Source organism: Pelophylax lessonae (genome assembly GCF_965119305.1).
Source record: "Pelophylax lessonae genome assembly, chromosome: 3".
NCBI classification, from domain to species: Eukaryota; Metazoa; Chordata; class Amphibia; order Anura; family Ranidae; genus Pelophylax; species Pelophylax lessonae.
The window spans coordinates 297,091,496-297,108,146 of NC_138770.1; the positions used below are offsets into that span (position 1 = coordinate 297,091,496).

At 38.1% G+C, this 16,651-nt stretch overlaps 1 protein-coding gene across 1 annotated transcript in view; it reads right to left on the reverse strand.

Annotated features, from left to right (window-relative positions):
- Positions 1 to 1,559: 1,559 nt before the first annotated feature.
- Positions 1,560 to 16,651, reverse strand: part of OSTN (osteocrin) — an 83,600-nt gene continuing 68,508 nt past the window's right edge. Inside the window, exons 4-5 of the mRNA XM_082249355.1 lie at positions 12,602 to 12,697; positions 1,560 to 1,877 (exon numbers count right to left, since the gene is read on the reverse strand). Of these exons, the coding sequence (XP_082105481.1) occupies positions 12,613 to 12,697 (85 nt within the window). The 3' untranslated portion in view covers positions 1,560 to 1,877; positions 12,602 to 12,612. The remainder of the gene's footprint in view (positions 1,878 to 12,601; positions 12,698 to 16,651) is intronic.

Genomic DNA, 16,651 nt, shown 5'->3' on the forward strand with positions numbered 1-16,651 from the left:
AAAACTGATTATTATACATTATAGTATGACACTGACATTTGTATGCATTTCTTCTGTCCACTCAATTACATTCATATTAAAACCTTAAAGAATAAGGCAGTACTAAGAGTAATGAAGATGTGAAATAGCCTTGGTCCATGTTCACCATAGGGTACATGTAAAGCTAAGGTATATAAGTGGAGAATGTAACAAAATAAAGGTACATTTTTGTTTGTTTTGTCTGGCTACCTCTGGAAAGCTATGAACAGACACAGCATCAGAACTTGGGGTGGATGGGATATAGGGGCTGTGCATAAGAGTCATAAGAATCTCTGTAAATCCTATAATATGCAGCCATCTCCAATTACTCTGATGGTTGTAAGATGGAGGACAGAGGGGTTTGAGATACAGAGCAAAAAAACATCTTGTATCATATACACATTTGGTTTAAATTTTCACTACTGAGTTATGATCTGCTGCTTCTGGTTGCTGCACTTAAAGTGGTTGTAAACCTTTGCATATACCATTGAAATGGCTGGCATCAAGTGCTGCACAGTGATGAAACAAATCCTCCTACATAAGTTGTACCTATTTATCTACAGTAATCTCTTCTCTAAAGCCTATCAAAGTCCAGAATTTATTAAGTTTGTCCTAGTGTTAACAGCTGATGGAATGGCAGAAAAAGGAAGGGAAGGGACCCCCCCTGCCTTTGCACAGCACCCAGGAACAGGGCTGAGGCTGTCAATCAGCTGGACATTCCTCCCCTGTCACCTTTTTTTCTCTTGGTGTCAGGAAAACTTGTCAGAAGTTATTCATGCTGACAGCACAGGAATTAAGAAGCAGACAGAGGTGACACGTAGGGCTCTTAATTAAGACAAGTACACACTTATAGAGGGATATTTCATGTCTGAGGTTTATAACTACTTTAATTTAAATTCTACTCTTTGCTACACTTTGTTCATTATCATTTCTGTATCCACTGCTTAAGTATGTTTTTTATGCACACATTTAATCCTTCTGTAAATTATTCTGTGAAATATAGATGCCAAATATATGTATCTGTTTTAATACTACAGCATGATTAAGGGTAATGGCCTTTTTATCTTCTCATTACAGTATTACATTGACTTGAAGGGCATGTTGGGTAATTAGTTCCACAACAACTAAAAAAGTATATTAGGTCTTAATATGCAAGTTCTAAACGAAAAAAAAAGTGCAGCTACTCTCTGGTCAAATTAAAATTTACTCAGACTCACAAAAGGTTTATACAGTATAGGGTTTTCACACGAGGCAGACTTTTACCTGATATATGTACACATTTACGCAGATACATTTGTACCTAATCATTTACAGGCTTCTATGCATATGGTTATTAAATGAGAAAAAAAATGAAACTTGCAATTTCTACCTTTATACTTACATATCAAAGACTTCATGTATGTTCTTATTTCCTAAATATTATGCTGTGCTACATTATAGGGGTGGGATGAGGTGGATACTCAAAGAGTAAATGATCTGTTTTGTTTAGTGGGGACTGGCAAACATACTGTACGCAACAAAAAAGTGCATTCTTTTATATGCAGGACAAATTTTCAGTCACAAATGAAATGTTATTTCACGGAAATCAAATTTAAACAGAAACCCAGCAATTATCAGATCACTAGGATGTGCCGTATTACACGTACACCCTGTGGTCTAAACAAGACACACCCTGGCTGTAAAAGTTCTGACCTGATGGATTGGATCTATTATTGTTTTGACAGTGGATGTGAAATAGATTTATAGATGTTCAATTCATTAATCACTGTAGCAGAAATCAGGAATTGGAGTCCTGTAAGATATCAGAAGTGTCTTTGTGGCATCCATGATGTATCATATATCATCCAGGGTGTACATATCTGCAAAAATATAAGAACAGGCAAAAAAGAAAATCATTTTGTTAAAATCTTTACAAATTTGAGGTTGCCTGTTCAATATACAGTATACAACTGATTCCAACATTGCTTGCAACAGTTAGAAAATGTATGGCTTTTTTCCCAAGACATAATGATCCCTTGAAACCTTCTAAAGTACTTGATGTAAAGCCTTTATGGCATATCAGTAATCTTTTTCTTTTTTACTTATAGAAAAAAAGGAAACAAATATACTTAAGATATTGGAGTAGATCCAGAGAATTTATAGGCAAATATAGACATAAGTCAATGGGCTTTGTGCTGGTGTTAAATGTATTGGTTTGACAAGCTTCTAAGATCATTCAAAATTCATTGAAAGATACATTTGACCTGTTGCTGTCCTCCTTCTGACCTGCATTTAAGCTGCTTTAAGTGGATTTCGCATTTCCATAATTATGTAATGTATAGGAATGCAAAACCCGTTTAAAGTGAACTATAGCCCATCAATGTAGGTCCTTAGGGAGTTGAGAGACTTCACACAATAAACTGAATATTCACTTTAATTATCCAATTATTTGCAGATTAAATAAGTAAACAGGAATTTTCTTTTCACATGACTGGATAGCTGGAGTGAATAATCACACTATTTATTATGTGAAGATTCTCCGCATCTTCATCAAATCAGCCTCATATAATACAACTCTCTCTTTCCCTGAGTTTGGCCCTGCTCCCCTTAATCGACCAAACCTGTGTATTGGCATCCAATTTTTAGTTTAAAAAGGTGTAATAGAACAGTGCCCAACCAAACTTTTATAGGATGAGTTGAACTGAACATTCAATTTCAGTGGTCATCATATTCTGATCAATTGTCGGTTTTCTTTGAAGGTAGTCTCTGCTTATGCTTTTCCCCAATTACTTCTTTGTGGTGCAGGATACAATTCCCAAGGAAATACTTCTACTGGAGAGGTATCAGAGATCCCAGGGTTTGGGGAACCCAAACAAGCCTATAAAGATGCAGAATGAGGTGCAGTAATACCAGCTGGCTATAGAGAGGCATGGAGGGAGATGCCTGATTTAAAGGTCTAGAGTGGATGCTACATGCAAAAGGCTGAGCAGAAGATTCAAAGAACTTCTGACTTTGAGCTCTGTGGCTTGAGTAAGAGGCAGTTTCTGGCCACCTATGAGGTACTACTCTAGTAGAAGATGAAGGATGGCGTTAATCCCACAGATCTCCTCCATTGAGGCAGGCACACAGTCTGACTAAGAACAGCATAAGGAATAACATTGTCAATGGTAGATCCAAAGAGATGCATTCCACTAAAAGGGAAAGTGAATCAGATGTTCCTATATTGTTATATAATATTGTTGGTGTTCTGGACACATACTTTAGCTATGAGGCCTGTGTGCAGACTTCACCTCCACGTGAGACACAAGCTTAGATGCTTGAACTAGGTTATCACCGCTGAAGAGCGTGGCTCCAGACACTTGTTCGAGAAGCTCCAGGGCAAGAGAGTTTGTCCATGTGAGGGAGTGGTTCTGCATTAAAGGGTTTGATCCATAGTGACATGGTCTTACAAATCAAAGCTAACAGAGGATGGAGAGTCACAGTTAATTCAAACTGTGACCTAGGTAGGAAACCCAACTGTCTTTCAGTGAAATCCCCAATGGTAGGAACACCATCAATCTGTTTTATGCTTGTTTAGACAGTTTTGTTAAGACAGTCTTGTCTACAGTGGGCAGAGACCACTTAGCAATAAATTCCCTTGAAACCTCCCTGGAAAAATTGTCAGGAGGGTCCATGATTTATAGGTTATTTCCAGTCCTTGTTAAATACCAATTGTATTGGAAAGATCTTTTCAGCCGTAGAAATTATAAAAGACCCTAGGCCTAGAACAGCAGGCTTCTGAGGAAGCTAACAAATCAACTCCTGTTGCAGCAGGACTGTCCTCTGTGTGACTTTGAAAAGACACGTTAAACTGGGTAGCAGAAAACTACCAAGCCCAAATTGATGCAAGGCCTTGCATTCTCTTGGAGGTGACCAAATCACTATGGCAGACAGTGATACAAGAATAGAGACTAGATGATCCATGAACTGCCTCAGAACCAGGAACAGCATTGGGATGATACTTTGTCTAGGCTAACTGGCCAGAGAAGGAGTGTGGTACATGTGCGCACAACAATCAGCCTGTCGGGCCTGTTGGGGGTTATTAAAATAATAATAGGTAAAAAGAAAAATGATTTTAAAAGCCATGTATATTTCATATTATGCATATAAGAGATTCTGAACAGGATGGCGTCCATCTTGTTTTTAAGGTGAAACAAAGTTCATATATATACTTGTTAAACAAAATGTCTCGTACAAGCTTACAAGAGAGCATAGAATTTCAACAATAGGGTCCTATACTTTCAGCAGACATTTCTATTTTCTTTTGTCATAAATAAGCTTATACATTGACACCTCTATCAGATAACAGAAGTTAAGGGGATGGTAGTGTCAGTCTGTCTATAAGTATTTAACAATAGACAATGGCTCAGTGTTTTTCAGCATACATTTAAAGATGAACCATATAAGTTTTCATAGATACATGATTATATGTGAGAAGATATTAGCCATAATTATGTCATTATATTATGTAAGGCATATACATATATATTTAGGAATGTTATATCACATTTTGGGTTTATATTAGTAATTAGTATTACAATAGTAATCTTTCTTAGAATACATTATGTTTAAGTGTAGGACAGATGTATCTCGCCACTAATTACCTAATTTCAGAGAAGTTTGTGTCGTAAATATTCCAAACCTAGACTAGATGCCTGACAGTTATGTCAGAATCCAAATAAGTAATGGCTATTCACTAGCCAGAGGTCAGAGAGGTCATCAGATAAGGACATGGTGGTAAAAGTGTTAAATACAAAATCTAATGAACGGTACGACACTGCCCTCTGGAGACAAAATACCAGGTGCAGTCTTGAGATAATTTGAGATATTCCAATATAAAAATATTATATTGTGTTAAATAATATAATTATTGAAATGGCATTACTTGCCAAGATGAATAATGGAAATACAGGTGGACATTTATGTATGTACTGGTAGTCTGGACAAAGTTCTATGTTGTGTTTTATGATTAATCTCACATATAGAGAAATCATCATTTAATTTTATTATCCAAGTACGGGGTTAATTATCAAAAGAGGTGTCTATGATCTCATCAGTTTAGGTATAGAATATCCCAACCAATTGGGAATAATGTTTCATCCCTCTGGGTTTTACTTATGGTAATTTTTATAGCTCTTTGTTCTTACCATATAAAAGACCAACCCAGATGAGAGAGACAACACTTTACACTACTGACAACACACCTCACACTTACACCACACACGCTATTACATTTTTCAATAGACTCATGCAGACATACTCCCTGATCCACATCATTCATCTGAAACTTGGAGGAAACTCCTCCCTCACTGGCATCCATCTTAGGACTCTGGTAACACCATCTTAAGTGTGGTAATTATGCCTTGCTATGTTATTTGATTTTATTCAACAATTGTTTATTCTTTCCTTATATGTTTTATATTGCATATTTAAGGGTAATGAGATTACAATCCCAGCCGTATAAGCCATGGTATATTTTTCTCTAAAAAGCTGATTTTTGTTTTTATACATTTTTATTAATATCAGATTCAGTGCATTATTTGCAATTTTAAGTCTTCCGTTTTGCATGGCTTATTCTCATTCCTTCTGCAGTGGAATGACTTTGGGCCGTGTGATTCGCAGACCATTGTAGTCTGTTTATATAGAACATTAATTTATGGCTTATACTATACCTGGGAAGAAATGGTAATCTTGCTTTAGTTTTACTTTCACTTTGTTTTAGTTTCACTTTGTTTTAGTTTCACTTTCATTATTGAGCTAAACATCACATTGCATTGATTATTTGAAGTTAGTATTTTTATGTAGAGTTATTTTTGTGTCACTTCTTGTTTGATCATATATTGTGTTTGCATGTCTTGAGAATAAATATTTTTATATATATTCCATACTGTAGACTGTACTCACTAAGATTGGTATATGCTTTTAAAAAGAAATTAATCAATTAAAAAGAATTCACGACATTGATTTATGGCAATAGGTGAAGACTCTCCTTTTTCACAGATCTTTGCTTATTAACCATAAATAAATACACTGCTATATTCAGAGCAGTATAAATATTCTGACATAAGTACGAGCGCAAGATATTTATTATTAAATATTCTTACATATAATGGAGGCCCCAGCGAGATAATTATTGATTTCTTACATATGCCAATCATAATATTGATCAGGTGACATAATCAATAACTTAAAAAAAAAAAAAAAAGAAATATTTTTTTGGAATTTTTTTTTATTAATTGCAATGTGATAGAAATGCATTAAAAATGTCAACAGCAGGTAATGTTCACGCTGCCAACTCTGGCAAGGTGTGAGTCCCTAGTGGTAATGCCACAACCCCAGTGGATTGGGCACAGATCATAAATGTGTGGAAACACCTCTCTGAGTCTGAAATGGTGGAATATGTAAGTGCTGGTTAGAGTCATATATCAAAATCCTCAGAACGTCGGGCCAATAAAGGGCATCTGACATGGGTAGAGGACAACCTGTATGTATGAACTCACCAATAAGCTTATCGAACACCAAAAGACATCAGGAAGTGTGATCACATACTTTTTGGTCATGGCTAATCTTACTGTATCTTTAGGAGGAACTGCACCAGAAGGCTCAGCAAAAAGGAGTTAAGTAAAGTTTCAATCTCCACTCCAAATAATGAGAGTATGAGATTAGGAACCTCCTTGAGCAGGTGAAAGTAACTCTATTGGGACACATAAGTAAAGGGAATGTAGCGTGAAACTGCAAAATGAAGTAGAACTGTGGCAGAAGTCTTATCAAGTAAGCTATAATGAAAGTAATCATGTGGAAGAGAAATGTTAATGATTAATGCAATAATTAGGAAGTTTTGAGCAAGGAAAAATGTTTTTCTAGCAAAAGTTGCCGAGTAATCAGCAGTGGAAAAATTTGAAAAAAAAAAAAAAAAATGTAACAGTTCATGTAATGACAGGAACTCATCAGTAAATACATAGGAGAGTTCCATAAGGTCATGGGGTCCATACAAAAGGGCAATGTTTTTAGTCCTGCATTTTAAATATGATGTAATTATTCATAGACCCAGATATGATTCCCAGTCTGTTGGTTATGACCCAGACAAGGGGGGGGAATCAGGCAAAGAGTCCATGTCCTACCCCAGCCACATTCCTAATATAGGAGGGCAGAAATTGGGCAGCCATGCATAAATAGGTATGAGTCATATCAGGTCATTGCAAAAAGACTAGCACCCCTAAAAAGACACCATGCACCTCCAGAATTTAAAAGTTTTAAAAAGAGTACTGTCCTGTATATTTTTTTTTGTTAATAAAAGGTCCTTAAACTTTATTGATCATCTTGAGGCCTATGAAAACAACTTTCTGTGTTGTGCCTGCAGGATGTCATTTAAAATGCAGCCCATATAAAACTTCACTGCTGCTAGAGCTGTGATCTACAATTTAAAATGTACACAGCACCAAAGCTCCATTGAATTTTTTTTTTTTTGCTGTACTCAAAAGTGCCTAACACCCTTCAATGAAGGAGCTGAGTACAACCACCTGTAATTTAAATCCCTGTGCTTTGAGGCATTGCCCATACACATAATAATAAAAAGTTTGGCAAAGGAGCAAGATATGCCACCTAGGCCCCAAAGGGAACACCGGATACCTTAAGGAGGACACCGGACATCCCATTAACAAGGGGGGGGGACACCCACAAATAAATAGGGATTTGCCCCATCCTAGGGTTCCCCAAAATCCTCGGGAAGATCAAGTGACATTAAGGCCCAGACCTCACGCCAGAACCGAGTAACTGGTTCTAATGGGGATCTGTCCCATAGGTCTGAACCCGAGAGACATAGGCACCGCAGGAGGCGGAGCCAATAATCCAATTCTAAAAAGTTTTCAGCAGAATAGAAGCCAAGTTGGATCAGCTGATCAATTGGTTCACTCAGGGCACTGCAGCCCAGAACTAAAATAAAATCCATCTCTAGGAACAAATCCTGTAGCCAGCCAAAGGCCATACAATCCTTAAATGCCCAAGTGGTAAGGAATAAGAAGGGATACACTGAATAGAGGTATAGGATGCAGAGGTTCTAACACCCTTTTATCCCAGGTCACAGCATTGAGGATCCTGAAATCCCTGTCAGGGGGGGATCTTGGTTGTGAGATACTAACTACCCTCCTATTTTTCAGTGGTCACTTCATCCCTCTGACTCAAACAGGTCGCTCAAAGCGGGCACATTTTTGAAAAATCGCCAATGACGGTGATACCAAGAAAGATCAAACCCTAATGACGTAATGCAGTCAAGAGGTTAAAGGTTGTATACGGTAACCAAGAAGGAATCCTCAATGCCAGGTAGTTTGTTGCCTACAATAAATTGCATTGATGCCCCAAAGGGGGAGATATTATATTTTTTCCCCAAGTAGTAGGTAAAATTTTAACAAAATATTGTATCATTTTATTATTGTCCAATGTGTAGTATCCATGGCGATAAACACATCACCATGTTAATAAGCCCCAGAAGTCAGTCGCCCTAGGAAAGGTCGCATATATAGTCTCACCTTCCGTGGTGCTCATATAAAAGGACTGATCACACGGTGGATTAAAGGAGAACTCTGAGAAAGCTTAGGGTACCAACATCGCATTGAAATGTCAATTGATAAGAATGTATATTCATACCGTATGTTTCATCCAATAGGAAGAGATTAACCTTCCATGCCAGGTCCTTGATTGGTACAGACGGTGATGTTTGCCAAAGACACAGCGATCGGATGGGTCATCTCTCCTTAGAGTCCAGTTCTGGATGGAACCCCTCATTGAATCGGATCCCTCTTCAAGAATCAAGCTGCGAGACGCCCCAGATTCTTGTTGACGGAGAGGAAGATTTGTTTCAACAGATCTTTGTGCATTTGATCCAAGGAAATCCATTGAGAGAAATCGCACTACCTCCTGTTTTCAGTTGAAGGAGATGTGAGAATGGTGCATTGCACATGTGAGCAAAAACTCAGTCTAGGTGTATGACACTCTAGGCCATGCTGAAACCATTCATTATCCAACCAACATCCAAGGTTGAACGTCCAAACAGATTTCTCTGATTCCTGATTGCCAACATTGTTTTACAGCGCTTTGAATGGTAGTTGCTAATGCCATTGCAGCAGTTAATTTCTGTCTCCATTAACACTTTGCAAGCTGGAGATGCAGATTTCAAGGAACATTTGAGTTTCTTTACTAGGAGATCAGAAGTCAAAGAGACTAACAAGGAACAGTTGGTGACATAGCTAACATTGCAAAGTCGCTACGAACTGACATTTTGAACTGATTGTTTTTTTTTCTCTTCTCATTTTTTTTTATTTTACCGATTTACTTAAAAGTTATGAACAATTCCCAATATGAACTATTCTCTTACAAAAAGAGAACAAGACATTTTTTTTTTCCACTACTCCTTAAAAAGCTTTCTTTCCAGATAGGCCTAAGTTGCTCACTTGTCTACTGGGAAGAAAGGGGGGGGGATATGTCGGGCCTGTTGGGGGTTATTAAAATAATAATAGGTAAAAAGAAAAATGATTTTAAAAGCCATGTATATTTCATATTATGCATATAAGAGATTCTGAACAGGATGGCGTCCATCTTGTTTTTAAGGTGAAACAAAGTTCATATATATACTTGTTAAACAAAATGTCTCGTACAAGCTTACAAGAGAGCATAGAATTTCAACAATAGGGTCCTATACTTTCAGCAGACATTTCTATTTTCTTTTGTCATAAATAAGCTTATACATTGACACCTCTATCAGATAACAGAAGTTAAGGGGATGGTAGTGTCAGTCTGTCTATAAGTATTTAACAATAGACAATGGCTCAGTGTTTTTCAGCATACATTTAAAGATGAACCATATAAGTTTTCATAGATACATGATTATATGTGAGAAGATATTAGCCATAATTATGTCATTATATTATGTAAGGCATATACATATATATTTAGGAATGTTATATCACATTTTGGGTTTATATTAGTAATTAGTATTACAATAGTAATCTTTCTTAGAATACATTATGTTTAAGTGTAGGACAGATGTATCTCGCCACTAATTACCTAATTTCAGAGAAGTTTGTGTCGTAAATATTCCAAACCTAGACTAGATGCCTGACAGTTATGTCAGAATCCAAATAAGTAATGGCTATTCACTAGCCAGAGGTCAGAGAGGTCATCAGATAAGGACATGGTGGTAAAAGTGTTAAATACAAAATCTAATGAACGGTACGACACTGCCCTCTGGAGACAAAATACCAGGTGCAGTCTTGAGATAATTTGAGATATTCCAATATAAAAATATTATATTGTGTTAAATAATATAATTATTGAAATGGCATTACTTGCCAAGATGAATAATGGAAATACAGGTGGACATTTATGTATGTACTGGTAGTCTGGACAAAGTTCTATGTTGTGTTTTATGATTAATCTCACATATAGAGAAATCATCATTTAATTTTATTATCCAAGTACGGGGTTAATTATCAAAAGAGGTGTCTATGATCTCATCAGTTTAGGTATAGAATATCCCAACCAATTGGGAATAATGTTTCATCCCTCTGGGTTTTACTTATGGTAATTTTTATAGCTCTTTGTTCTTACCATATAAAAGACCAACCCAGATGAGAGAGACAACACTTTACACTACTGACAACACACCTCACACTTACACCACACACGCTATTACATTTTTCAATAGACTCATGCAGACATACTCCCTGATCCACATCATTCATCTGAAACTTGGAGGAAACTCCTCCCTCACTGGCATCCATCTTAGGACTCTGGTAACACCATCTTAAGTGTGGTAATTATGCCTTGCTATGTTATTTGATTTTATTCAACAATTGTTTATTCTTTCCTTATATGTTTTATATTGCATATTTAAGGGTAATGAGATTACAATCCCAGCCGTATAAGCCATGGTATATTTTTCTCTAAAAAGCTGATTTTTGTTTTTATACATTTTTATTAATATCAGATTCAGTGCATTATTTGCAATTTTAAGTCTTCCGTTTTGCATGGCTTATTCTCATTCCTTCTGCAGTGGAATGACTTTGGGCCGTGTGATTCGCAGACCATTGTAGTCTGTTTATATAGAACATTAATTTATGGCTTATACTATACCTGGGAAGAAATGGTAATCTTGCTTTAGTTTTACTTTCACTTTGTTTTAGTTTCACTTTGTTTTAGTTTCACTTTCATTATTGAGCTAAACATCACATTGCATTGATTATTTGAAGTTAGTATTTTTATGTAGAGTTATTTTTGTGTCACTTCTTGTTTGATCATATATTGTGTTTGCATGTCTTGAGAATAAATATTTTTATATATATTCCATACTGTAGACTGTACTCACTAAGATTGGTATATGCTTTTAAAAAGAAATTAATCAATTAAAAAGAATTCACGACATTGATTTATGGCAATAGGTGAAGACTCTCCTTTTTCACAGATCTTTGCTTATTAACCATAAATAAATACACTGCTATATTCAGAGCAGTATAAATATTCTGACATAAGTACGAGCGCAAGATATTTATTATTAAATATTCTTACAAGCCCTTAAAAATGACCTCAGCGCTCGGTCCAATCAGCCTTAGCCATTGGTGGTGGCAGACATTTTATAATGGGGCCCAACAATCATAACTGCGGGGTAACTTCTGGTGCTTCAATCCAAACTACGTAAATCCTCAAAGACTGCGGTACACCAGAAGCTGCGTCCCAGCTTGGAACCAACACAATGCAAAAAGGTCTGGAAAGTGCTACAATGCAGAGCCCAATGCCAGATGGTCACATTCCAGGCTAGTCCCACAATCTTCCAGTCCAGTGGGGTCTGGGTACAGCATCTAAAGCTGTTGCTGAGGTTCAACTGGTCCGAATAGCTGCTGTGCAGAGACTAGTTTAAGCATGAGATTGAAGTCTTGATTGAAGTCACCAAAGAAAAATATATCTACAGTGTACTGTGTATCTTGACTGAAGAAATAAAAATAGCATGTAAATATAAGAATTAAATGGCTAGCATAAATATTTTTTGACTTTTTCTCAGCTGTGCTAAGGAAAAAGTGTCCAACCTCCTAGTACACTAGCAAAACATTTAACGTATACCAGCGCTCTTTTAGCCTATTTTGTTTGCCAGTGTCCCAAACTCTAGCAGTATAACCTGACTGTTTAAGAATTCCTAAACTTTCTGTGTCCCTTATTAGACATTGTATCTACCACCTGGTCCTTTTGCTGACTGGTACATATCCGCATCCCAAGCCTCGTTCCCCATTGCTTACGGGTCTGGTTTATTTTGTAAATGCAACTTAGTAAGTGGTTCACTGGAGCAATATTTAAAGCATCACTTCTCTAGATCTTTGCACTATGGACACATATGGACAGCAATAGTTTTAAAATAACACTCCTTCTTCACATTAGCCATGAAATAGCATCCATATGCAATTTGCTTTTCTTTCTCAAACACATGGTGTCACTATATATAAAGAGTATATTGTATATTTGCATACTAATAGAATATTTTTTTGTGCAATTAGTGGTAGCAAAGTATTTGAAATAAACTTACAATAGAAATCTTTAGCCTCTTGTATTAGCAAGGCGGTTCATGCCAATCCTGTCAATTGGAATCCCAAATCTCCTTTTTGGAAGATCCACAACTTTCCTGTAAATATAGAAAAAATACTTCATCAGCAAGGCAGAAGCTTACATTTCAGAATGTTTCAAATAACACATGGTGGGTTTTCCCTTGCTTCACTTGCGTTAATGACGACACCTGTTCCTTTTTATAGAAATACATTACAAAGCAACATTCTACTTGGTCTGTATTATGGACACTGATTGCAATTTTCAACACATGTTGAATACTGGAATCTATATACTTACATAGCTCCCCTGGGATACCCTCTAAACCTGGTCAGACAGTGCTGTACAAGCCAGGATAACCAGTATACCTTGTAAGCCCTACCACAGAAGTATTTACTTCTTCTCCTGTGTAAACACAAGTTTCTTTGAGTACAACGGCAAATGAATAGGCTGTCAAAACACGCATGTTCTGGGGTGAACTGTTTCCTAATCTGAATGGGAGGGTCTGATTCGTTATAATTACCTAATGCACTCTCAGTGTTTTAATGAGAAAAGGTAGTAAATTTCAGCCTAGTCTTGCTATTTAAAATTGTCCAGCTGCTGGACAATTTTACACTGCTCTAAAGAAAGGTGATAAGGAAGGAGCTACTTCTTAACACTCATAGGTAAACCAATCACTAAGCAATAATGTGCATCAAACTTATAAAAAGTCCATAAATGAAAATAGGGAAATAATCCAAACACCGTGCTGTAGAGTGAGTGGTAATTTCTTCTATTGCATCCAACGAAAGCCCTTCAGCACTAATGCTCACTCGCCAACAGTAAATGGCCCAAAGGTCTAATGAGCCTTGCAGACACAATCCAGTATGGGATGCATATGATGGACTCAGTACCTAATTTGCTCCAACGCTAATCCACTGACAATATTGCCCTGAAATGAAGACGGGCGGAAATGACGGTAGTGCGAAATGCATTGAAGCATGTCCCTGTCATCATTTCCACCTTTGTCCCTACGACACTTCCAGGATTTGGAGCGTATGCCGGCTTGGTAGTTAGGAGCGGCACATGCCTGGGTATTAAATGAGAGCGGTTTGTGGAAGTGCTCCTTAGGCACCCTGAAAATGTAATTGCAATACATCTGTGTTAAAAATTTTATCCATTTTAAATAAAAACTTGCTGCACTATAAGGATTGTTCTCTCTTTGATTTCTTGATGTTGGGCAATGTTTAGAGTGGGCATGCTGGGTCAGTGATGCCACACGGGGTGGCACCACCCCTTAGTTTTTAACCACTTAAGCCCCGGAAGATTTTACCCCCTTCCTGACCAGGGGGTATTTTGCGATTCGGCACTGCGTGACTTTAATGGACAATTGCGCGGTCGTGCGACGCTGTACCTAAACGAATTTGACATCCTTTTTTTCCCACAAACAGAGATTTCCATTGGTGGTATTTGATCACCTGTGTGATTTTTTGATCATGTGCTATAAACAAAAAAAGAGCGTCAATTTTGCAAAAATAACAATATATTTCACATTTTTTTATATCAAATTCCCCCCAAAAAAATGTAAAAATCAAAATTTTTTAACATTTTCGGCCAATTTGTTTTATGCTACATATGTTTGGTAAAAAAAATTGCAAAAAGCGTATTTTGATTGGTTTGCGCAAAAGTTATTGCGTTTACTAACAAAGGGAAAGATTTCTGTCATTTTTGTTGTTTTTTTTAATGCGTAATGGCGGCGATCTGCGATTTTTTTGCGGTACTGCGACATTGCGGCGGACAGATTGGACCCTTGACTGACATTTTTGACACTTTTGGGGTTACCAGTGACATTTCTACAGTAATCAGTGCTATACATATGCACTGCTACTGTAAAATTACACTGCCAGTGAAGGGGTTAACTTTATTTGAAAGGGAGGGGCTGTGTGTGTCCCTAGGGGTGTGATTCTAACTGTGATTGACTGTGGCTTGAGCTGTAGGAACAATGATCAATGGTCCTACATAGTAGAACCGTATGATCATTGTTTCTACACAGGGGAGAATGACAGGCGGCTTGTTTACACTAGCCGCCTGCCTTTCTCCCTCTCCACTGACGATCGCCGAGTGACCGGCGGACATCGGGTCCGCCGGTCACACGCGTGGGGGGGTCCGTGATCGCGCGGGAGCGCGCCTCCGGCGGCGCACGCTCGCTCCCTCCCTCCCCAGAGCCTCACAGGCTAGTGACGTATATATACGTCACTTTGCCTGTGAGGGGCTGACCGCCGCAGTATATGTACTTTTTTTTAAAGACTTGTCAAAAATTGCCTACTGTCTTTTTGTACACTACACTTTTTTTTTTGTTGAGAATTTGTAGGAATGCCATGTATCTCATTCACATGGGGGGGGGGCATTTAACCTCCCTAGCGGTATTCCCGGTGTGGCTCGGGGTTAAATTTCAGTGCCAAAAGCGGTAACCCCGAGCCACACTCGGGGTACCGCCAGGGAGATCGCTGGATCCTGTAAGAGAGGGAACTCATCTTGTCCCTGGAATCCAGTGATGTATCCCGGCAGTGTTCGGCGGCCAGGTCTTCCTCCCGATGCTCTGTGCCCTGGCTTCCGTCTCCTGCGACGTGACACTCTCAGGGGGGTGGAAGCGGCGGCAAATTCAAACAGTAAAACACACCAAACACACTGATACATTACAAAATAAAATAAATCCACATTAGTTTGCCCCCAGTGCCCTTTCCTGCAGTTTTACTGTACTTTTTATGTATATCTATATACAGTGCCTTGCAAAAGTATTTGGCCCCCTTGAACTTTTCGACCTTTTGCCACATTTCAGGCTTCAAACATAAAGATATTAAACTGTAATTTTTTGTGAAGAATCAACAACAAGTGGGACACAATCATGAAGTGGAACGAAATTTATTGGATATTTCAAACTTTTTTAACAAATAAAAAACTGAAAAATTGGGCGTGCAAAATTATTCAGCCCCCTTAAGTTAATACTTTGTAGTGCCACCTTTTGCTGCGATTACAGCTGTAAGTCGCTTGGGGTATGTCTCTATCAGTTTTGAACATCGAGAGACTGACATTTTTGTCCATTCCTCCTTGCAAAACAGCTCGAGCTCAGTGAGGTTGGATGGAGAGTGTTTGTGAACAGCAGTTTTCAGTTCTTTCCACAGAGTCTCATTTGGATTCAGGTCTGGACTTTGACTTGGCCATTCTAACACCTGGATATGTTTATTTGTGAACCATTCAATTGTAGATTTTGCTTTATGTTTTGGATCATTGTCTTGTTGGAAGACAAATCTCCGTCCCAGTCTGAGGTCTTTTGCAGACTCCATCAGGTTTTCCTCCAGAATGGTCCTGTATTTGGCTCCATCCATCTCCCCATCATATTTAACCATCTTCCCTGTCCCTGCTGAAGAAAAGCAGGCCCAAACCATGATGCTGCCACCACCATGTTTGACAGTGGGGATGGTGTGTTCAGGGTGATGAGCTGTGTTGCTTTTACGCCAAACATAAAGTTTTGCATTGTTGCCAAAAAGTTAGATTTTGGTTTCATCTGACCAGAGCACCTTCTTCCACATGTTTGGTGTGTCTCCCAGGTGGCTTATGGCAAACTTTAAATGACACTTTTTATGGATATCTTTAAGAAATGGCTTTCTTCTTGCCACACTTCCAAAAGGCCAGATTTGTGCAGTATACGACTGATTGTTGTCCTATGGACAGAGTCTCAAACCTCAGCTGTAGATCTCTGCAGTTCATCCAGAGTGATTATGGGCCTCTTGTCTGCATCGCTGATCAGTCTTCTCCTTGTATGAGCTGAAAGTTTAGAGGGAAGGCCAGGTCTTTGTAGATTTGCAGTGGTCTGATACTCCTTCCATTTCAATATTATCGCTTGCACAGTGCTCCTTGGGATGTTTAAAGCTTGGGAAATCTTTTTCTATCCAAATCCGGATTTAAACTTCTCCACAACAGTATCTCGGACCTGCCTGGTGTGTTCCTTGTTCTTCATGATGCTCTCTGCGCTTTAAACGAACCTCTGAGACTA